General features: G+C 37.0%; 2 protein-coding genes and 1 long non-coding RNA gene across 4 annotated transcripts in view; 2 read left to right on the plus strand and 1 right to left on the minus strand.

Annotated features, from left to right (window-relative positions):
- Positions 1-1,884: 1,884 nt before the first annotated feature.
- Positions 1,885-4,306, plus strand: LOC311072687 (zona pellucida sperm-binding protein 3-like). Its single transcript, XM_084097871.1, has 8 exons — positions 1,885-2,462; positions 2,988-3,106; positions 3,180-3,283; positions 3,392-3,569; positions 3,699-3,816; positions 3,898-3,980; positions 4,056-4,147; positions 4,215-4,306. Exons 1-8 carry the CDS (start codon positions 1,917-1,919, stop codon positions 4,283-4,285), a joined length of 1,311 nt encoding a protein of 436 aa, XP_083953997.1. The 5' UTR covers positions 1,885-1,916; the 3' UTR covers positions 4,286-4,306.
- A 3,199-nt stretch (positions 4,307-7,505) lies between these two features.
- On the minus strand, positions 7,506-9,079 carry LOC311071872. Of its 2 annotated transcripts, none has more exons than XR_014603938.1 (5): positions 8,607-9,079; positions 8,340-8,403; positions 8,046-8,075; positions 7,928-7,951; positions 7,506-7,829 (listed from the first exon to the last, which is right to left on the minus strand). It is a non-coding gene; the product is annotated as an uncharacterized lncRNA (long non-coding RNA). The 2 variants fall into 2 exon arrangements; XR_014603939.1 differs by having other exon boundaries at positions 8,174-8,403; positions 8,607-8,718.
- A 6,548-nt stretch (positions 9,080-15,627) lies between these two features.
- Positions 15,628-24,604, plus strand: part of ccdc9b (coiled-coil domain containing 9B) — a 35,648-nt gene continuing 26,671 nt past the window's right edge. The window contains exon 1 of the mRNA XM_084096438.1: positions 15,628-15,919. Coding sequence (XP_083952564.1) covers positions 15,908-15,919 — 12 coding nt within the window. The 5' untranslated portion in view covers positions 15,628-15,907. The remainder of the gene's footprint in view (positions 15,920-24,604) is intronic.

Below are 24,604 nucleotides of genomic sequence, written 5' to 3' on the forward strand. Positions count from 1 at the left end.
CACAACTCGTCCGTTTTAGCGAATCAGTGCGCGGTATTTAGGCCAGGTGACAAGACTGCTATGATCAATTCGAAAAGAAGCGCTAGCTAATGCCGAGTTCAGACTGCACGATTTTAGCCCGATTTTGGCTCGCCGACAGGTTTTGAGAAATAGCCAACAAATGCCCGAAATCACAGGCAAATCGGTGCTCGTTCACGCGAGTGACAATTGCGCAGTGTGAATGAGCAAAGACGCGATCTGAGAGAATCGTCGACGAGTTGCCGACGCCCGTGAGATATTTGGCATGCTAAATATCTGGACCTGTCGGCGATTCAAAATCCTGTTGTGTGAAAAGTGTTCTGACTGAAAACTACATCGGCGACGACCAACAGCCAATGAGAGAGCAAGATACAGAGCAGCGGGGAGTTCGGGGAGGAGTTATAGGCCACAATATCAGTATTTTAATAGATATATTTACAATTATATCAAAAGCAAAACAAAACAAAGCACAAACATTTGCTTGACCAGAAGCAACAGCAGCACATTGTAAAATTATTTATTTACCCCCAACTCTCTTTGCAGAACACACAGTCCTTGCTCCCCTTGTCTTCCCAGCCATTTCCTCATGCATAATATGTTTTTCTTTTTCTCCTTTTCGCTGCAAATCAGTGCACAGACAATTTGGATCGCAAGCTTCTTGCAGGCTATCATTTTTAATAACAATTTCAGTCTCGCGCGAGAACTGCGATCTTACGCACGCGGGATTTTGCGTTATTTCCTTATCACTTCTCGCGTGTGTTTGGTTGTGAAACGTAGTTTGCGGACCAGACAGAAGTTGTCGGCGATTCTTCCTCCTGTCGCCGATGCATCGTGCAGTGTGAACACACCAGCAACTGAATGTTACCCTGGATAGTCGTGCAGTGTGAAAAGAACAGTGACCCGACTACTTTGAAAAACGTGCAATGTGAACTCGGCATAAATCAATCGATATAGGATAGCCCTGAATCGAATCGTAATTGTATCGCAGAACTTTTTGAGGTATCGGCAAATATCGAATCGCTGGCTGAGAGAATCGATATCGTATCGTGATGAACTGCCCTAGTAAATACCCCCCTCAATGTTTCAGATAAGAGAGACAGTGTGTTTGACATCGGCTGTGGCTGGATGTAACCATTCGGCGAGAGTTGCTGCGTTCAGGCGGGAGGAGCTTAAAACGGAGATGTGAAGTCAGACACTTTCTGCTTCCCGTAGTGACGCTCGTACTGTGATGCATACTTTACTACAGCTGAAGGGAAATAAATACAACATTTTTCAAATACACAGACTTAAATAGTCATGTAATGTTATCCGTGTTATATTTAATCTGCAACAACAATGTAAACTTTTATAAAGATCTGTCAGTCCATTAACTTATAAATGCATCATTGTGCATTAACTCTGCATGAAAGCCGCGACTGGCAGATAAACGTGTTTCTGCATTTCTCTCCGATACAGTAGGAAACTAAATTAAATGTGGAGGATTTAATCTTTACAAGATGAATTACAGATGAATAAGATGAATTACAGGTCAGTTTACGTGAAAGGATACGTGTAACTAAGCGATTGAGAGCGATCATTAAAACCGCTATTTTATGATGTGATAGTATGTTCCAAAGCTTGTCTACTTTTCTGTTATACACTCAAAAGTATGTACTTTTTCTTCACAAAAAGAGTACATACTTTCAGGGCATAGTATAAGTAGGCGAATTGAGACACAGCAAGACAAAATGTGAAGAGCGGTGGGTCCCCAAAATGCATAAACTCTACAGGTCCAGAGGAGAATCAAGGATAATCAATTAAGGTAAAAGGGGTGGAGCCACCTTAACTCAAAGCTGTACAAAATGGCAAAGCCAAGCATTGGTGTGTGTTGTGGTGTTTGAGTCAAAGTTTTTTTTAGTATGGGGTTCCTAAAAGGTGTGTTAGTGTTGGTTTTAGTAGTTGCATTTGATCTGCCTGATGTCTGGGGAAGATTGAGGTACAGTCATAGTCCAAGAAGCATGGGGCCAAAATCAGATCCAGCTTCCAGAAGTCCTGGCCTTTCTCCTCTAGGGCCCTGGAACCCTTTGCAAGTGGCTTCTCAGTTTCAGAGTCCTTTGGGTCCTGACTTCAAAAGCTTTGCACAGGATCCTTTTGGCCTTCAGGAGAAGCAGCTGTTGCAGGGTCCAGTGAAGCCTTTGGATTGGAGGTATCCCATAGTTCCCGAGGTGCAGCGCGAGTTGGCGGTGGACTTCCAGTTGAGGCAACCCGTTACTCCCAGCAGCGTAGCGGTTCAATGCGGCGAAAACCGGGTTCTTGTAGAGGTCCAGCAGGACTTTTTCAGCAATGGTCAGTTGATCCAGCCAACTGGTCTGTCTCTAGGTGGATGTCCTGTTGTTGGTCAGGATCCTGTGTCTAGAGTGCTCATCTTTGAGTATGATTTACAGGACTGCAACAGTGTGCTGATGGTAAGAACTCATAAGTCTTAATGGGTTATTTGTGGCAGAGGATAACCAAATTCTCAAGGAAAGTCATTTAGTTGCTGTAATTGCAATGCCAGGACAACTAAGACCAGGTACCATCTATTTGAAGGGAGAAATCCAGATTTTTCCAGCTACTTGCCTTTAAATAAATAACCCTTCAAGCCAACATCTGATGTAAACTATCCATTAAATGGTATGAATGGTGCTTAAGAAACAAGAACAATAAATCTTGTGCTCTAATAGTGTTAAAGCTAGTTTTTACCCTGGAACAGCCGATGCGCATGTTTAATCTTAAGTGTGTGACTCCAAAACAATCTATGGCAACACCGGAGCTTCTTGCGGCAGCTGTGGTATGTGAAGAATTTACCTATTGGCTTTTTTCTTGCTCCTTAGGATTTATTCCTCCATACTGCACAGAGCTCTTTCCCATTCATAGCAATATGAGGGCACTGTCTTGGTATATGTAGAGTCTTTGGGATGACCCTTTTGGTAACCACCGTCTCTTTACAGATGAATGAGGATGAGCTTGTCTACACCTTCTCTCTTACCTACACCCCTGAGGCGCTTGCAGCTGCTCCGATTACCCGGTCCGAAGGTGCAATTGTTGCCGTTCAATGCCATTATCAAAGGTAAGTTCTCTAATTCTTCACTGCTTCTTGTGCAACTGGGAGACCATTTAATGTGTACTTTCATAAACTGTAGGCTTCAGAATGTAAGCAGTGACGCCTTGAGGCCAGCATGGGTCCCTTATGCTTCAGTAGAGGCTGGTGAAGAAGTCTTTCTGTTCTCCCTGAAGATCATGATGGGTTGGTACAGGGTTTTTTTTTTTTTTTTTTTTTTTTAATAAAATAAACCTTCAACCTTGTGACTGTGGCAAACTTTTTCTTTTTTTTTTTTCTTTTTTTTTTTTGCAGATGATTGGTCCTCTCAGAGGCCTTCATACTCTTATTTCCTGGGTGACGTTATCAACATCGAGGCATCTGTGTATCAGTACAATCATGTGCCTCTGCGTGTGTTTGTGGACCGCTGTGTGGCCACTCAAGTACCTGATGTGAACTCCCTTCCAAGATATTCCTTCATTGAGAATCATGGGTAAGGTCATGGCCCTTGATGCGGTAGGATTTTAAGTTGTTTTTTGTAACCACAGTCATGGGTAAGGTCTAGTTGCATGATGCTCTGCAGTTGACATTCATGAGTTGCTCTTTGTAATTTTGTCATCAGGTGCTTTGTGGATGCCAAAACTACAGCTTCCAGCTCCCGCTTCATGCCTCGGTCTCAGGTTGACAAGATCCAGTTCCAGCTGGAGGCGTTTATGTTCCATGAGGGCAACAGTCCTTCTGTATGTGTTCCGAATATCATTCGTTAATTTGGTTTCTCTTCTGGTCTGCTTTGGTTTTGTGACTTGTGTCATCCCTTGCAGATCTACATAATCTGTATTCTGAAGGCAACTACTGCTTCTGCACCCAGTGACGCTCAGCGCAAATCCTGTTCCTTTGCCAATGGGTATGTTGTTGGGGTTTTTTTTTTTTTAAGCTGACTCTGCTCATGTTGGAGGTTCCATGTCTTGTCTTTTTGCAGATGGTCTGCTGCTGATGGTAATGACCAAGTTTGTGGTTGCTGTGACTCAACATGTGGTCCTGATAGTGAATTTGCTGCTTCTCCCTATGGAGGTTTGTAGTGTTTGCTTTAAGGTTGCTTTTGATGGTTTCAAGTGCTCTAACCTTTTCTTCTCTCTAGGCATTCAGTGGGAAGGCAAGGCCTCACTTGGTCCTGTAATTGTTCAAGGGCAAATTAAAGGTTCTCAATAAAACTGACAAACCAATCCTTGCTTGTATCTGACTTGTCATTTTTCTTCATGTCTTGTTTAACAGATTTTAAATTGGATAAAGTGCCTCATTCTGCTGATATGGTGAAAGTGATTAGTCCTACTGTACCTTTCAAGTCCCATGTGGCATACAACCATATGGTTCCAGAAGTTCACTTTCTCCATAGTTAATTTTAAATTGAGTATTTTAAATACAGCTACTGTAAGTTCCAAGGTTTATTGGCATAGTATATGCTTTTTGAAGCCATCAGTTTACATGACTAGTTTAACAGTTGTTTCATTTCACTGTCCCATGAGGAGGGGATTTATGAATACCAGTGAAGTGACGCAGCTGGTGCTGGTAGGTCTTGTGACAATCATGGGAGATGTAGTTTAGATCATCAGCTCATTAGGCGAGAGTTCCATTAACTGAACTAAGGCTGTATTTACATGACGACAATGTACTAAAAATGGAAAAGATTTCCTTTTTTTTAAAGTTGTGTACAAACGTCAACAATCACCGTTCACACGGATCTGTGAAAACAGCACAAAAAAAACCCCCCTGCATTCTCCTGCCAGGAGAGTAGTTGGCAATGACACTTTGTAAAGAAACCCTACACACCTATAGATTGAACATGGAATATGCTTGCGCATAATGTCATGTTTTCACAGATTCGTGTTTATTTACACAGAAAATAATGGTATCATTTTTAGGCCCCCAAAACAGTTGTTGTAAGTAAATGGTCAAAATGCATAAGTTTTTAGTTGAAAATGGTGTCATGCAAATGCCCCTTGATTGGCTGTGTCTGAAATCACATAATCTTGAGTAGGTACTTATTTTGAATAATAACTTTTACTTCACAAAAGTATGTTCTGTGGAGTATGAGTGTGTAGTATGAATGAAATCCAGATGTACTACATCTGCCATGTTATTGTCATGTGACCTTCCAGCATCAGTTGTTTCACTGCCATTCACAAATCCTCTCCTGAGGCCTCATGGGACAGTAAAGTGTCTATTGTATGCACACTTCAGAATCTCACCGGAAGTTTCAATTCATTTCATAACACTTTATTTGTCCCCAAGGGGCAATTATTGAGGCCATGTAGAGTCACGTAAACAATATACATAAAAACATCAACATTAAATAAATAATAACAGTGTACACAGTAGCCTACATATTAATAAAAGTCCACTACAAGTGTATACAAACTATATAGTAGGGAAGTATGCGATTTCGGATGCACCCCTTGTGTCAAATAAGAGAGACATATGCTGCACCTCAATTCACCTACTTATACTATGCCCTAACAGTATGTTCTCTTTTTGTGAAGTAAAAAGTACATACTTTTGAGTGTGTAGCAGAAGAGTAGACAAGCTTTGGGACATACAGTACTGTCACGTCAAAAAATAGCGTCTTCAACCTTTGCTCTGTGTCACTTAGTTACATGCATCCTGTCACGTAAACTGACCTAACAATCATCTTGTCAAAGACATGTATGTAGCGATCCCGTAATTACAACTCGTTTTCTGCACACTAACGAATGTGCAAACACAATGTTAATACGAGATTCGTTGATTATTACGGGAGTTTTGGCCAGAACTCAGTCAGTGATAAACGATGTTTGATTGACAGCTCCAGCGTGCACTGCGTGCACATTTGACTGTATCTACATGAATCATTACATCAGAAATCACAGATCAGGCATTAGAATGAACAGGGTTACTTACATGTTGTGGCAATACTGTCGAGTCCATATCATAAAAGCCTGCGCCGAGTTTGCGGATGGATTTACCAAAGAATCCAGTGAAATGTACAAAATACGAATAAATAATGTTCAACTGAGACATTTACATTGTTGAAAATAAACAACCACATTCCTAGCATTTGAATGAATCCTAGAATGTTGTTGTTTTTTTTAGTCCAGTGAGTGACCCTGTGCTCTTCTCTCTTCCTCATCTCACTAACGGCAGTCGGCGGGGCCCAAGTTGATTTTCTTATGCCGAGGCGGTCTTTCACTACCTTATTACGTCATAAAGAGGCACATTCCAGGACAGGTCGTTCGCTGGGCCTGGTAACAACAAAAGCTGATTTTGGACTAACAAGGATGTTTTCAGTTCTGAAACTCTCAGGATATACTTATAAAATGATAACCTATTATTTGTCCAAAAAAATGGATTTCTCATTTCATGACCCCTTTAAACTGATTTAAATTAAGTTGAATCTCATAACTTAAGTTGAAATTGTTTAACTTGTTTGAGTTAAAGTAATGGAAGAACTTAAGTTGCCACAGTTTATTTTGATTAATGTTTAACAGAATAACTGGTGGAAAAACTGCATTACCCATGATTGCACTGAGAGGTCTGCAGGGAATGCCATGTCCCCATGATGCACATGACTGATCCTCTTCTCGCAAAGTGCATGCATATTTTGTGACTACTCAACTTTTTTTCATTTGCATTGCTTTTTGGGATTAGTTATTTCCATCAAAGCTATTAAGTCCAGCCTTTTGTGTTTTGACCAATTTTCATATACTTTTTTTTTTTTTTTTTGCTTCAAATAAAAGTTTGAGATTCATTGAATAGCTGGTTAGCTTAATACTTCTGGAAACAACGCTGCTGAAAAATTGGTCTTGCACTGTTTTGTTATTGGAGTTTTAGGTTCTAGTGAGTGACCTTTTGTGCCATTACCGGCCCCAAATAGAATTGAATGTTGATTTAACCTTTAACCAATACGCCCTTTTTGAGTTTCTGGACCAGTGGCGGGAACCTGCTGGCACATGCATACTGAACTGGAATGCTAAATGAAGCGCGCTTCAGATATTAAACCTCTAAGCGTCAACATCGCCACAGCATTTCCCACTGAGAACTCGCCTACAAAATGGATTATTTCTTGATTTATCCATTTTTATTTGGAAAATGGCATGAATCACATTTAGAGTTTGGTTTCATGTTTAGGGATCCAAACTTACAGAACCTGCACTGATGTTATTGGTTCCATCCAGATGTTGTGCCGTAGCAGCAGGTTAGTTATACAGTCATCCGCAAATAAAGTACGTAACACACAAGATCTTGCATTGAACCTTAATATTTTCTGGAATTTAAGCTGATGTTTGGAATCCCAGCCGACGACCATAAAAAATATGTTTGTGCGTCACTTATGCAACATCTCAGGGATTTTGTTTCTTGCACTGCACAGTTTCACAATGAATGTCAATCTTTGAGATAAGATTCTGATACTGATGTGTTTATTGCTTACAAACAGATATGATTACCACAGTCCATTAAAAACATTCATGCTCAATGATTAAAAACAAAGACAATTTGTTCAAGGGTGTTTTAATTAAATTATTTGAATGCAAGGTTGAACTGAAACCCAGTTTGTTGCATGGACCATCGTGTAGTTTCAGGCTTTGAAGAAAAAGTCTCACTTTTTTCCTTTTTGTTCACCTTTTTTCCCATGGTCACCATGACTGTGATCATGACCTTTTCCTTGACCTGGTGCCTGACCTTTATCTTTCCCTTTGTCTTGGCCCTTTCCATGCTTCCCCTATAAGACATAGCAGTAAAACAATAGATGTCTGTCATTGGATATGTTAAAAGTGCATCATTTGTTTTCACCATTAAATTGCATTGTTTTTTTTTTACCTTTCCACCTTCATCTACTGAACCCTATGAGACGGGAAATATGACAATATGATTAGCATAAAATGGAAAAGTTATTTAACTGTTTGTGTAGATGTGTTTGAAGTTATTTTCTTCATACCTCACAGTGAGAATCCGCATCTGCGCAATCCTGTTAATATACAGTGTGATCAGTGCATCATTCTTTAAAATTAACCTTTTATTTAATCAATGAATTGCTATGCACATTTAAAAATATAAATATCTCACCTTCTTTGGTGCTGTAGAAGACATTAGGAAAACAAAAATAAGCATAAACAGTTATTCTCTGATGGCATTTAATGAAAACGATTGGAAAAGTTTAAATGTAAAACATCTTAAACATTTAATAAAATATCTGTCGATGCCACAAACAGAAAGATATAAAAAATATCACTTACGTTTATCACCCATGTTGATATTTTCTATTTTCTGATATGCAATACGGCAGTAAAACTGAACTATAAAAAAAAGAGCCATAAGTGAATTTGCTTTTGACTGCATGCTTGAATTATATGTATTATTTCACAAGGTTAAATGATTTTTCTAAATGCAATAAATTATTCAATCCGTTTTGGTTTCTGTCATCAAACAGTTACATTAATCATGCATTTGACAAATATCTCTCAGTCCTGTTTCAGCGAATGAATGAAGAATGTCTTACCTCTTGTCTTGTCTTGCTCTTTCAATGTGGAAATACCGTTTCCCTGCTGTATTTATACGTTTAGGTCCGCCCTCAGGTGACACATATACCTGCTCATCCGCACCCAAGAGTGGATAAACAAGTGTGCGTTTGGAGTCTGTGCGCACTCACATAAAAGAGTGGAATGATAATTATATTTTTAAGATCAACTGTATTTTCTGGATATGCTAAAAATGTGTTTTAAATCTCCTCTATTAGTTTGTTTCATGTATTTGAATGCATGGCTGATGCACTGAACATAACACTTTATCACCTGCGCCCTAATCGAACAGTTGGCATGTCGTTGCAAAGTTAAGACATCTGATCCCTACATGTATAAACATGTGAGTTTAAATGTAAAAGTTATCTTGCTGTAAAATGGTGATGTTTTTTTGCTTTTCATGGGGAGAGGAATGTTATTGTCCCACTGATGCAATCTGAATGGAGCAACGCCCAAAATATCTTGGCAAGTGCACAGAAATAGGCAGTTGAAGGAATCATAATTACAGCCTCCGTTTCCACTTCACAAACCCGAAAGTCAGAAAGATCTTCTGAGATGTCAGCCAAACTGTCTGTGACTACAGTAGAGTTTACATGAGAAGATGCATAGAAACATTTTACAAATTATACTCTCAGAAAATTTGTTTTAAAAAAAAATCTCAGAAAATTGTAAAAAGTGTACCTTTAGGGGTGCAGCTGCTTGGCACTGTAGCATTACACTTAAAAGGACAACTTTGTACCTTTTTTACCCCTAAAGGTGCATATTAGAGTAGAAATATGAACCTTAAGGTACTACTGTACATTTAGGGGTTAATAAGGTACAAAGTTGTTCAATATACATTCTCAGATAAAAAGGTACAAAAGATGTCACTGGGGTGGTACCTTCTCATAAGGTATACTTTCGTTCCTTTGGTACTGATATGTTCCTTTAGGCCCGGGTATGTACTCTTAAAAGTATAAAAGATACTGCCCCAGTCACAGCTTTTGTACCTTTTTTTCTGAATGTACTGGCCCAGTGACAAGCTGTTACCCTTAAAGGTAAAATTTTTACCATTTTTTTTTTCTGAGAGTGAATGAAAAAGTTTGTTCATTCAAAGTAATCGTCTTTCATAATTCCATAAACAAACTTTTTCACTGAACTGACTTGTTAGAGCTGCACGCTTTACAGCAGAATTTGAATTAGCCTCATATTTGATTCTGTTATTTTTCTGTTACCATGTTCTTTATTGTTTAACGCGCTATAGAAATAGATCTGACTTGACTTAAATTCAAAAGAAAACAACTGAACGTGTTAACTGATCTTCATTTGCATTTGAGGTAAAGTAAGGAAACTTATTTTGATTTGTCATAACTTATTGATCATATAATTTTTTACAGTGTAGGTTGATTCAGCAATATCAAATAATATATTTGACTTAAATAAAACCAGTTAATTTAGATGTTATAATTTTTAGATTACCATTTTGTTACATTGCATGCAAAAGATAAATCACAAATTAGATCTTTTAAATATCTTTCTCAATATTTATCCTGGACAGAACTAAGAATTTACAAAGGATTCCCTAAGGATATTGATTCATGTTAAAGTTTGCATAAGTTCACATGTAAACTGACACTAGATGTTGAGCTTGAGAATATAATTGAAGGCATGCTTGATGGTGTATGTTTGTTTTATATTCTTTTGAAACATGAAGCATTAGGGTGTTTGCTCTGTGAATCTGGATTAACCCGCTCTGTGTTTGTAAAGGTGTATGAATGAGTTGCATATATAGAGGCATGTGCACCCGTCATCTACAGTATAATTGATTTAATAAAGCATGTTAACAAGCAGATCCATGGGAAAAAATGTGTTCAATTCTCATGAAATTCCCCTTTTTATTTAAGCAAAATGTAGGCCTGGTTTCACAGACAGGGCTTAGATTAAGCCAGGATTAGGCCTCAGTTAAATTATTTAACTATAGCTTTTATAAACGTGCCTTATAAAACATTGTGTGAGACAATGCCACTGACATATTTTACGATCTGTCAGTGCAAGTTGCTTTCAGTTCAAACATGCATGTCTGTGAAATCGGGGCATGATTTTATTATTTTTTCATTTGATTCTTGGGATAAATAACCTGTTCCTGACAGGTTTTATGAGATTCGCTTCATCAAAGCTACTTATACAAAGGTTCTTGATATCACACGGCTTTTGTTTTAACTAGGTTAACCAACTCCATGCCAAGAAGGTGAGAGTTCTTGGCTGTAATCCTTAGAGAATAAACAGGTTTGGTCATGTTTACCATCACAGAACATTGACACGCACATGCACATTGATAGTTGGTTGCCAAGAGCCCAATCCTAGGTTTTTAGATGTTAGCCTTTTGTAAAAAATCCCTTTAAATAACAAAAGTTAGTTCCTGACTACATTATACCTCCAGGAAATTGCATAATTTTGGAAGGAAAACAGCAGCACAAACCTCAGTAGCCTAGGTTTCATCATTAGATCTGATGAGTTCAGTGATGCAGTGCTATTTTATTATTATTATTTATTTATAGCACTATTTTAGTAATATGAAATTGCAGTTAAGTTAATAAAGTTGAGGTGCAGATTTAAATCCTTTTATAAAAACATTTCTTAAAAACAACGCACGCATAAGCCTATTTAAAAGCATATTCTTGTAGTGACTAGTGAAAGTTGATAGTCTGGGACAAGGACCAGTATTATTCACATTAATGACATGAGTCACTGCTTCAACACCTCACTCTCCTCTGATTGGTCGACACGGAGGTGTGTCTGATCAACACCAAACCTGCCACTACAATGAGCTTCAGGTTTATTTTTAAAAGATCTTGGTGTTTCCAAAAGACTTGTAATGTAGCATATTTGCGGTATCATTTTTTGGTGTTTTATTTCAAAATTGTTTTGATACTCATAAAAAGAGGTTCAAATGTGATTTTAAAAAAATAAAAAAATAAATACTGGTTATAATGTTTTGTGCTGTGTTTATAATATTTAAAATCACACATTTATATGAAGTCACACATAAATATGCTCAAAGAGCAGGTAGCTATTTGAATGTGTAACATGAAGCCACAGTGACATCTGAATCTCTTTTTTAATGGTCTGCATACACAGCCAGTGTTGTGGAGGTGAGCGGTCATGTAGTAAAACATGTAGTTTGTTTTCCCTCGAGCAACAGGTGTGGTTTATGCTCAGTGTTTCAGGTGTGCCCTCTGAAACAGACTGATTTGGGATATTTATTTGATATTTATGAATATAACAGTGGTCACTGACATTCTATACCTATATCTTGATCTAAACCATCTATACAGTAGATAAAACACTCGTTTAATAGTTTCATGCAATGTCGCTTTTATTATAGATGTGCACTTTGACCCAATTCCTGGTTTTGGACACTGTTTATTCTGTTTACTAGCCTATGTGTAGCCTATATATATTGCCAAGAATGTCTATTGCCCAGACACTTAATGATCAAATGCTAAAATTGCTTGAGAGAAATAAAAATAGACTCAAATGAGTCAGCAGTTGTCATAAATAAGCTGAAGAGCACAGCTTTGAAAGTGCGTAGTAGCTCAGATCACGTGGTTTCGCACTTTCGTCACTGAGCAGCAGATGGCGCCAAATCTGAAGCGCGCAGTGACGTCACTCAGCCAGGCCTCAGTTCAATCTGCTAATCATGTGTTTTAAACCTAGTTGGCAGGTAAGCGGTTACACGTCCACCCTGAATACTGGTTTATTTCATTATTTTACCTCATTTGGTCTTATTTTTTCTCTTTTAATGTCTGAAGTGTTATAAAAATGCAACGTAAAAAATACTGAACGCGTTTTTGACGTTACAATACAAACATAACGTAACGTTACAGTTGTCAAATCTGTGATTTACGACTCCATCTCAAATGTAACGTTAAGTTAGTTAATGTAATGTTTCAGAGGTATACATAACATTATTTTTGTTTTAAACAAATTATTGTTGATGGTTTAGTGCTGCTTTATACTAGTTTGATTGATTGCTAGTCTACCCAGCTAACAATAATATGTTCTAAAAACGTTTTATTACCGTTATGAAAATTCGCTTTGAACATTCAAAACGTCCAGTTTTTTTTTTTTTGTTTTTTTTTTAAAACGTTTTAAAAACTATTTTTTCTTGGTTATGTGAATGTTTTATCGTTTTGCAAGTAATTTGGGAACAATTTGAACCATAGTAGGAACGTTTAAAAACATTCTAACGTCCAAATGAAATGTTTCAGAAAAACGTTTCATGAAAAATTTATAAATAACGTTAATGTTTTGGTGCTGACGTTTAGAGAACAATATTAAAGACCAAGATAACTTTGAATGAACGTTTTATTAACTGGAAGAACGTTTGTTCTTAACTTTGAGGACCTTGCCACAATTTTCTGAGAACGTTCCCGTTTGCTAGTTGATGGATTTTCTCGTTAATATGCTCAGATATGTTTAGATATTGAGCAGGACAAACCAGCTCACCACCATTACCTGCTAACGTTACTTAGAGTAACGTTACTGTTGCTTTACCATGATAATATGGTGGTGTTACATGGGATTTGGATATATTCATATTTGGGCCATTCCTTGGATTCGGTAATATTTCATGTCCCCCAGACATTTTAAAATGAAATATTAAAAGCTTTTCACAATAAGTGGTATGTAATCATGAACTTAACTTATGTTTTAGGCTATACCTAGTTGGCAGGTAAGCGGTTCAACATCCACCCTGAATACTGGTTTATTTGATTATTTTACCTCATTTGATCATTATTTTTTTCTTTTTTTGTCTGAAGTATAAATGAATGAAATGAATTTTTTTTTAAAATCACATTTAAATAATTTTTATCATAAAATAATGTCTTATTTCTATTGTACACTAAGCATTTTGTCATGTCCTTGAGGCACTAACTGAATTTGTACTTTGTAACTACATTTTTTTGCAATATTGTAAGTATTTATTTGTGTTGATTTCTTGTGAAAAATAATAAATAAAAGGATAGACGTTCTTTAATGCCTGAAGTGGAGAAAATATGGTTTGATATGTTCATAATGATATGGGGTATTTAGAAAATGAACTATTTATAATATTATAATTCAAAAATACAAGTTGAAATATTACCTAATCCCAGGAATGACCCATTTATAATAATATTTACTGGTACTGTATTTCAAAAACTGAGGAATTTCCTTGTTCAAAAGAATATACTGTGTCCGTTCAGCTGGGGTTCTTTATGTTCTCTGCCAGTAATCAAGTTCGTTTTTGGATCATTTGAAGATATGCAACAATTGTCTCTCTATATACACATGAATTGTCATTGTTTCTTACAGCGGAGAAACACAGAGCCTGAGGAATCATCATGCAACACCAGGAGCATCTCATCATGTTCATGGACGAACACTATCTGCTGGAGGACAAGACTCATGTGAGTGTTTCAAACACTTTTAGTTGTGTTCAGATCGAGATTGTGAACTCATCTTGAGTCATGGTAACACTTTACAATAAGGTTCATTAGTTAACATTAGTTAAAGGGATATTTCACCACTGGAAAGATGAATGTGTATTTAAATTGGGTCATTTATGTAGTAGAGATGTGAAATTATTTTAGAAGTTGCTGCCTTCTAGACTGAGAAAAGCCAGAAAATGTGGATGAAAGACAACAACTCCCAGAATGCACTTGCTTCACTACCGGATTTCTACTGATACAAAGTTGAAGTATTGGTGAAGTATCCCTTTAATGTATTAACTAACATGAACTAACCATGAGCAATACGTTTGTTATTGTATTTATTAATATTTGTTAATGTTAGTTAATAAAAATACAGCTGTTCATTGTTAGTTCATGTTAGTTCACAGTGCATTAACTAATGTTAACAGTATTAGTAAATGTTGAAATTAACGTTAACAAATATTAATAAATGCTGTATGAGTATAAGTGCAGTTCATTATTAGTTCTTGCTAACTAATGCTGTTAACTAATGAACCTTATTTTAAAGTGTGACCACTTTTTTCTTCTCTATTGTCCCGTACATCCGAGTGAAACGCTTCTGGAACAAGAACAAATGTGGGCGGGGCTTGATTTTGTCGGTGGATGGTTGTGGTTTGCTATTGGCTGATCTCATGTGAGTGACAGGTTGCCCCGCCCTCGTCATCAGAGAAGAGAAGAGATGCTGCAAGAGGGAACAGGGAAGTTATTCTGATTCAAGATTACCAGGCATATGATGTGCACTGATAAATAATATATAAAATACACTGTAATATTCCATAAAAAAACAAGAATTGTCCATTTGATTTCATGGTGACTTTAAAGCCCACTTAAACAGGGACCATCTGACTTATTTAGCAAAAGATTTTGACTTTTCAAAAGATCACAAGCAAATGTTTATAAGAGATAATAATTTTTGCAGTACATAATACCAACTTTAAAACACAAGTTAGATTAGTGCACGAGCAGAAGAGAATAAGAGTTGTTTATGGTGGTGGATTAGTTAAGCACTTGAGGAAAAGGCGTGTCTTCAGTTCAGATTTGCATATCTAATTGACATGCAAAGTAACCAACCACAGATCTTTTGTTTTATGTGAATTTCAGAAGCAGATATGCACATTTACCTTTCGCAAATGTGTGCTGTTGGCAAATGTTAAGGTGAAGTGTGTAATTTCTATCACCTATCATGGGTCACCAAATGAGATGATTACTTTTCAGTAAGCAGCCACCCTAGCAACTGCTTAGCAACGACCTGCCAACAACCCACAACATAAATGATGGATTTAAGTAGTTCATCTCTATGTCAGTGATCGTTATGCCTAGGAATTTATGTTTAATTTTAAATGAGATGAATCCACTCAAAAACAAATGACTCTCATGAGCTGGATCGTTTTAATGAATCAGTGGATCATCACTTAATATGAAAAGAGAGTGTTTCTAGTACTAAACACTCTTAAATGTATTGATTTCTAAATGTCACTGTTGTTATAAAGATCCCGTATTGAGAGTCATAAAATGAATGGTTTTCAGGGGTATGACAGCAGGCGTGGGTGGGGTAGTGAGGGGTAATTTTAACTATGAGCAAGAGCTTTAGAGAGAGAGAGAGAGGCTGAGCCGTACGGGTGAGCGGCGGGGTCCGTTAGCAGGGCTTTTCTTTGCGTTCGGAGATCTTGGCTCGCAGCCCAACTGGCGTTTTTGTAATCAAGGCATGATCCGGGACTCCATGCGCTTCTTCCCCGAGCCGCGTCGGCTGCCTGCCGTTTGCAAGGATCCCAGATTTCCCTGCTGACATGAACAGAGCTGTGAGTGCCACTGTTTCTCATTCTTCCACTGTTTCTCTTCATCTCTCTTTCGTGCACATCTTTGCTCTTCTCTGGATCCTGCTCGTTCCCTTTTTTTTTCCCAGCAGTCTGGATATGAGGATGGTAGGCTGACACTTAACGTGAGCTTGCTGTCAGATGCACGTTTGTCTGAAGAACGAGGCCTAGGTTTTGGGAACGAGAGCGTCCGTCAGCTTATAGTTAGAGCCGCTGTGTTGGGCTGTTTGACATGTGATCTGTACAGATGAGTGGGAAGCGGCCGCTGGAATGTTCCCTGTCCTTTTTGCAGCATTGATGATTCATGTTGGCTCGTATTGCACTGGATTTGTGATGTGTTTGTACCTCCGTGAGGTTTGTTTTGGTCCCCTGACAACCGAAGTCACTGTGAGTTCCTGTGCACTTACCTTTGCAATCTGTTCACTCTTTAACAAAATAAAGGTTCTTTATTAGGAATCAGTGGTTCCACGAGGAACAGTTTACATCCATGGAACCTTTCCAGGTTCTTTATAATGGAAAAAGGTTCTTTAGATTAAATAAAATGTTCTGAACGCTAAGAAAAAATGTTTAGTTTAAGAACTGATCACTGAAAGGGTCTTTGGGGAGCCAAAAATAGTTTCATTGCTTATGGAAACTTTAATTTTTAAAAGTGTGCATCATCACTTAAAATGTTCTTTAAAGGGATCGTTCACCCAAATATGAGTTTGTTTAATACCATGTGATTTTCTTTCTGATGCCGAACACACAAAAAAAGATATTTTGAAGAATGCTTAAGCCACTGTTTTCCAGGTGATGCATAATTAAAATGTATTGCATTTTGGTGTCAATTATTGCATTGCAAAATTGCTTGTAAATTTCACAAATAACTACAAAGAAACGGCATGTAACACATTGAATTTTGAAGTAGAAACACTGAAAAAATTTAATCAACTTAAGTGTCTTGCACTATTTATTTCAAGTCTTCTGAAAACAAATGATGCTTTGTGAGAGGAACAGACTAAAATTTAAGTCATTATTCTCTGAAAATCCCCTCTGCCGTAGCTCTCAAATCTTATTCGCAGTTGCATGGAGATATTTGCCATCATGTTCCACAGAAAAAAGAAAGCAGTAGATGATAAATGATGACTGGATGTTTATTTAATGGTCTGCACTTTTAATATGAAGTGGTTTCAGACACATTTGAATTATTAGTCTGCATGTTTTCCCCCACAGAGGGCCTGTATAATATGCTTACTAATGTGTGCTTCGAGAAACAGGAATGCTGGGAATCTTAACAAAGTTAAGATGTTTGGTGTCATCAGTAGCAGAACTTATTCTGCTGATAGTAACCAATCAGAATCCTCCATGCAGAATTTAATTCAGTTCCTCCATTGCAATGAATGTGAGTCTATTTACAGGGGTCATATGTTATACTTGTGTTGCGTTTAATCTAATTTTAGGTAAGATTTTTTTCCTGCACCTAAAGATTTATTGTTTTTCCTCTCCAAACTTTTTATCAGGGCGTGTCCAGCTATGTAAATGTATGCGATCATATGTTAATGAGCTCGTGACCGTTTTTGCAGTTTAGTTTTAATAAATGATCTGTGTCTGGGGATGATTGTTGTAGTCTGTGGATATAGTGCTGTTTGCAGATATCCAGAGAGCTGGATGGCAGATAAAATGCTGATGTGCAGTTTAATGACAGCACAAAAACACACAATTGCTGAGTTTGCTTGCAGCATGTCATCTGTTGTGTCACTTTAAATGTGTGCAAACGCTCAAGCGCAGCGGCTGCATGTGTTTCAGTGGGTTTGCATGAGTGTTGAGTCATAGGTAACTTAACCTTCCTCTGATTCACTCTGCATTGGACAGATGTAGGGCTGTTGTGAAAACTGCAATATTGTAATACCGTTATACTGACAAGCTAACCGCAGAGTTACAACCCCCTGTGGTGTTTATATGTCTATGTGGTGTTTTTAATATGCTTTAAGACAAACCATGTGTAAATTCATAAGTCGACACCATTGCTGAGTATTTTCTCCTTAAAACTAAAAAGACAGTCTCAAAAACACGGTTTGAAATCGCTGGTGTTTCTGACATCACAAACTACCTTGTAACCAATCAGATCAACGTGTGATCGTCAACCAGTGGATCTCTGAGCTGAGTGAGTGAGTGGAGGCGGGGCTCATTTGCATATTCATAGAACAGCGCATACTAAATGAGGCAAGGGTGTCGAGTTACATTCAAGGCACGTTTTCCAGGTAAAAACGTTTAAATATCAGGGTTCCCGCGGGGTCTTAAAAAGTCTTAAAATGTCTTAAATTCTGAACTTTAAATTTAAGGCCTTAAAACGTCTTAAAAACGGCCAGATTTTCATCCGCGGTCTTAAATTTCATTTAGTCAGGTCTTAAAAAATATTTTACCCTCGTTCATTTCCAGAAACGCTGGCCACATAAAGTTATTACAAAGTAGCAAAAAAAGTACCCAAGTCGCTCCCCAAGAGGCCGTTCACATATCGCGTCTTTTTCGCGCTCAAGTTCATTCAAATGTAGGCGCGCGGTAAGCGCACTTATAATTGAAGCGACGACGCGCTCGTTTTTTTTCCAGGCGCAGCGACATGAAACAAGACATGAAGGATGCGGGTGCACCCAAACACTACGGGTGTTTTTCTCTTCTCCGTAAATAAATCTTGTAGCAGAGCTACAGCAAGCGTTTTCCGGCGGTGGAAATCCATTAGCCACTACAACTTTTTTGTCATTGTGGAGTTGCATAGCAACGACAGACGCCACGGGAAAATCGGACCGAATTTTACTATTAATAATAAAAGATACGCTAAAGTGTATTGTAAATGTCACTAAATCATTTTTTATAAAAAGAATGAGTCAAAAAAGATAAATTAAAGTCTGAAATATGTGAGGTTTATCTTTTTATAAAAACCTTTTTTGTCAACTTTATTTGAACTTGTACATGTTAGTATATAACATGTTGCAAGACACTTTTAAAATCTGGCTATCATTTTTAATCATATTATTTTAATGTTTATGTTAGTGCGTATTGATGCTAATTTTATTTGTTATTGAATTGCTGTTTTTCGACATAAAACTTGGTGAATTGATTTCATTGTGTAGTATTAGTACTTTTTGAACAGGATTCTGTGATAACAGTGATCATTTTTGGCACTATAATAATTAAATGAAATGTTCATGCCATTTCATCTCTAGTTATGATCAACTATGATCAACTAAAATCAACTAATTATGTGTTTTTTACAGTATGCCTATAATATGCAAAGTACAATTTTCTATAAAAAAAATTATATCTGATTCTGTTCTTTTCTCTTACACGCGTTGTTGGGTCTGGAAGGTTACTAATGTGATTGCTTTATCTGTAAATTAAATCTTTAAATTAAAAATTAAATTAAATTTTTTAATTTTTTTTTTTTTTAATTTTTTGAAATTAAAAATTTCAATTACTGAATTCATTCTTTGATTTGAATATTTTTTGGCAATGTGTCGTGTAGGTCTTAAATTTCAATCTTTATGGTCTTAAAATGTCTTAAAAAGGTCTTAAATTTGACTAACTGAAACCTGCAGGAACCCTGAAATATATAATTTTGGTGATCAAAGGGATGAATGGATCAAATTATTGACTACAGGGGGACTTTATGACTCTGTGGCCATTGTGATTTGTACTAAACAAGCCTAAACAGACAGCGAGTGAGAGAGAGATCGACTGAGTGCATGCATCTTTCCTTCTTCAAATCAACACATTTATTGCTAACCTTGCAGGCTTTCCTTCAAGTGGCTTTGATTTCGGTTTTGTTGGTTTCTTCTGATCATGTCTTCGTTTGTTTCTATTACGTATTAGTTTTACATGTCTAGTTTATATAGCCCTGTGTTTGTTGTTTTTCAGTTATTTGTAAATGTTACAAATTAACATTAAAGATTAATAAATGCTGTAGAAGTATTGTTCATTATTAGTTCCTGTTGACTAATAAAAACTAGTTAATTGTTGCCAAATATACTTTATAAAGGTGAAACAATGAATAGATGTGTTATAACAATTGTTCATGAGATCATACAGTGCATTATTCAGTGCATTACAAGGCATATTTAATGCATTAAAAATACTCTTATAATGCATTATTATTATTTATATAAATATAAAAGCTTCAAGTGAAGTGCTACCAATATTTTGCTCCAATGCTCGGTTTTGAAGTACAGAGTTTTCTGGGTTATTTAGTTGAACTCAGTGGGCAATTTCAACTCGAGCCTCAGTTATTAGTAGGGGTGCACCGAAATTTCGGCCGCCGAAAATTTTCGGCCGAAATGGCATTATCGGTTTCGGGCCGAAATAAAAAAAAACAGCCGAAAACGTTTAACCGAAAATGAATGTCACCCGCCCCTCCCATCCGTGCGCAAGCGCTTAGGTTTCACTCACGGTCGAGCTGTTATCACGCGTCTGCCTATCAAAGATTAAGCATGTCAAAGGGCTGTCACTTATTGCACAATCGATCGGACCAACCAACACAAGTTTAGGGAATCGATTTTAACGGCCTTCTCTCGGAGCGCGTCCAGCTCGTCACTACAGTATACGCTCGCAGCGAACGCGCGTCACACAGCAACTGCAGGTTCTGACACACACACACACACACACATAGCCTATTTTTGCATAATATAGTGCATAATATGTAGCCTTCAGTAATGCTTTTCATTGATGTTATGGCAGTCCACATTGCTGACTTGTGCGCCCTCTTTACGGTCGTCCTAATGCCTGTTTAGTTGTCCGTGGATTTGCCTATATTTGGCGTTGAAAATGGATCGACGCCAAATATAGGCAATTTACTAACGATTCAATGAACACTTAGCCTATGTCTCAAAAATCGAACAGGAAAAATCGAACAGTGACAGCCCTATACGAGAGGACACCAAAGTTGCAATATGTAACATTTGTTCTGCAAAAATCTCCAAAATTGTGGATTTTTTTTGCACAACTTTTAAAAAACTATTTTATTTGATGGAACATAAAACTTGAAGAATAATATTATTTGGTATTATTATTTATATTTATTGTTAAAAATATTTTATGTTTTGTTATGTAACTGTTAATAAAATTTGATTATTATATTGTGATTTTTCATTTCAGATCCATTAAATTCAAGCAGTATATATACGTTTTTAAAAGAAACCATTTTCGGCTTCAGTTTCGGTTTTCGGCCAAGAGCATCCTAAATTTTCGGTTTCGGTTTCGGCCCAGAATTTCCATTTCGGTGCATCACTAGTTATTAGTGCTGTGAAGTGACTTAATTGTCCTTTTGGTGATTCTCATGTAAATCCTGTGGATGCAGTAACTATGAGCACTAGGAAAGTCATGCTTGTTTTAACAAACACCCCTGACAAATCATGATATTACTTAAGTCTTTTATTAGAGGATCAGTCCTGCCCGTTGGTTTGCAGAGGTTTTCCTGTGTTTGGAGGGAAAAAAGCGTCTTTCGACCTCGAGGAATCTCTGTTTTGAGCTGAGATCTGACTCTATTCTCTCTCAAATCTCTGCAAGCCTCTTTAGATCCAAATTTACTCCGTGTAGGAGTTTCGCTGGCCTGGAGTCAGTCGGGTTATCTCTGCCGCAGGCGCTCTGGCTTTCAGGCTTTCATGTCTCTAAAAATCCACAGATACTGAGAGATCTTGACATTTGATGCCTGATTTAAAGGGTTAGTTCACCCAAAAATGAAAATTCTGTCAGTAATTACTCGCCCTCATGTTGTTCCAACCCCGTAAGACTTTCGTTCATCTTCAGAACACAAATTAAGATATTTTTGATTAAATCTGAGAGCGGTCTCACTCCTTCATAGTCTGCTAGGTAATCGATATCTGCCATCCCAGAAAGTTAGTAAAGACACCGTTAAAATAGTCCAAGTGTCTACAGTGGCTCAACCTTAAGTTTATCAAGCGACGAGAATACTTTTTGTGCACAAAAAAAAATATCAAAAAAATAACGACTTTATTCAACCCTTCATTGTCTCCTGTGTGGGCCTCTGGGTTGTACATCAGAACGTAGGCTCACTAATAGTGAGCCTACGTTCTGGCGTAGCATTGATGCTACATCTAATACTGAAGTTATGTACAAAACATTTCATGTTTGAATTAAGTCTAGGGATGGCCCGATACCGATACTGGCATCGGGGAACGGGCCGATACTGTCCTCATATACTCGGACTCGTACTCATAAAAATTTGCCGATACCGAGTACATATTGCGAGCACATCCCTTTAAACAGACATCAGTGGAAAGTTTGTTCAGTCGGATGTCAATGGCAAAGAAAATAAAACGAGGCATGTAGATTATTAACGTTAACTGACGAGAGAGAGAGAGCGAGAGAGAGAGAGAGAGAGAGCGCGAGCGAGCGCACTTCTGTTGAATGCTCTTGATTGCTTATCGTTCACTCAGCACATGTTATTTGGATGAAAACTAAATTGTATATGCAAGTAAAGTAAAACATGAACTGTTACCTGATTTAAGTATAATGAGTGGTTCCCTACAATATTTCAGGACGTGTGCAGGTCAAGAAGTTCCATGAATGCAAACATCCGAAGCGTGCGCCCCGCAAACCTGCGTCTCAGCGCGCGAATACGGAATTAAATTGTCTTTCACGTCTTGCGCTTGTACGGACGAATTCACACAAAATTATGTAAAAACGCCCATCTTGGCGAGTATCCTATAGTAAACAAAGTCGGTTATATCTCAAATGAACGTAGCCATGTTCAAATGCGGTCCGTGCGTTCGGTCTTAAAGGGGCAGCAGTTTGATAAACCTGCTTCTGTGTTTTAATGTTAATCAAACATTAAAAAAGAACAAAGAAATACTCACTGCTCTTGACTAAATACGCTACCCTTTTACTTTACAAAAATATCTATCTATATATTATTTATACAGTAATGAATATGCTTTTTTCACATTTGATTACTTTATTCAAATTTCTGTACCTGTTAGATCTACCTGAAAAACTCTAAAAACACTGTTTATTTCATTTGTAGCCTTTCTTTGTTCTATTGTATTTATTTGTCCTATTTGTAATTCGATTGTTTGTTCTTATTTTGTTACTGACTGCTTACTTGTTTTAAATTCACATTAATTAGGCTGGTAGTTTTTGTTGTAGTATCAAAATTGGATTAAATAATTGGGATCGGTATCGGCGAGTATCAAAAATTAAAGTATCGGTATCGGACTCGTTCTGAAAAAAGTGGTATCGGGACATCCCTAATTAAGTCTGTATTCTAATTGCATATGTTTAGAGGTTTACAACAAACCAAAAAGTAGGGCTGCATGATTAATAAGAATAAAACTAATAACGCTGGAGTCGAAGTGTGTGATCAGAATGATTTAGTTTAATTCCCTCCAGAAGCATCTCACACACGAGTGTGTTCCCGAACACCAGCATCCGAACGCAAGAGATCATGACAGCGTTTACTGTGTTTCGCTCTGAGACACACTCATTTATGATGTCCCGATTGCAGAAATTCACATTTTTATTACAGATATTTTGTGCCAATTTTCCCAGGAAGTGATGATTTTGTTCTTTTGAACACACGGGATGAGAACGCAAAAATGTTTTATGCAATTATATTCCAATTTTGCGCACAAGTTAAATTCGCAACTTTGAATGGAAACATAGCTAATGACAGCCATGAATATTAGTATTGCAAGTTTACATTTAGAATGTTATTATTTTATTAATTTTTACTTAAATATTTTTAATTAACTTGTGATATCTTATTTTGTTTTTATTTCGTATGTAAATGGTTTTTCATATAATAATAATTAATAATTATAAAATTATTATTATTTTATAGCCATATTTAAATAATCATAACATTTTGCCAAAATTAGCCCTCAAGCAAGCAAATCAAACCTGGAATTTTTTTGTAAATCGCATTTTAAATCACATTTGTATGGAAGCTTGTTTCCGCCACAGAATAAAACATTTTAAAAGATAATTGCGACTTTTTATTTCACAATTGCGAGTTTACATCTCGCAATTCTGAGAAATAAAGTCATCTCGCAATCTCAGAATTGCGAGATATAAAGTCAGAATTGCGTGAAATAAAGTCGCAATTGCGTGAAATAAAGTCAGAATTGTGAGATATAAAGTCAGAATTGCGTGAAATAAAGTCGCAATTGCGTGAAATAAAGTCAGAATTGTGAGATATAAAGTCAGAATTGCGTGAAATAAAGTCGCAATTGCGTGAAATAAAGTCAGAATTGTGAGATATAAAGTCAGAATTGCATGAAATAAAGTCGCAATTGCGTGTTAAGTCAGAATTGTGAGATATAAAGTCAGAATTGCGTGAAATAAAGTCGCAATTGCGTGTTAAGTCAGAATTGTGAGATATAAAGTCAGAATTGCGTGAAATAAAGTCGCAATTGCGTCTTATAAAGTCAGAATTGTGAGATATAAAGTCAGAATTGCATGAAATAAAGTCGCAATTGCGTGTTAAGTCAGAATTGTGAGATATAAAGTCAGAATTGCGTGAAATAAAGTCGCAATTGCGTGTTAAGTCAGAATTGTGAGATATAAAGTCAGAATTGCGTGAAATAAAGTCGCAATTGCGTGAAATAAAGTCAGAATTGTGAGATATAAAGTCAGAATTGCATGAAATAAAGTCGCAATTGCGTGTTAAGTCAGAATTGTGAG

The sequence above is a fragment of the Abramis brama genome, assembly GCF_963993115.1.
Source record: "Abramis brama genome assembly, chromosome: 21".
Classification (NCBI taxonomy): Eukaryota; Metazoa; Chordata; class Actinopteri; order Cypriniformes; family Leuciscidae; genus Abramis; species Abramis brama.

Bases quoted from the DNA above. Each gene is read 5' to 3' on its own strand.
- LOC311072687 (XM_084097871.1), top strand. From the start codon at position 1,917: ATGGGGTTCCTAAAAGGTGTGTTAGTGTTGGTTTTAGTAGTTGCATTT. The intron at 2,463-2,987 runs GTAAGAACTCAT...GTCTCTTTACAG, and splicing joins ACTGCAACAGTGTGCTGATG to ATGAATGAGGATGAGCTTGT. The intron at 3,817-3,897 runs GTATGTGTTCCG...CATCCCTTGCAG, and splicing joins ATGAGGGCAACAGTCCTTCT to ATCTACATAATCTGTATTCT.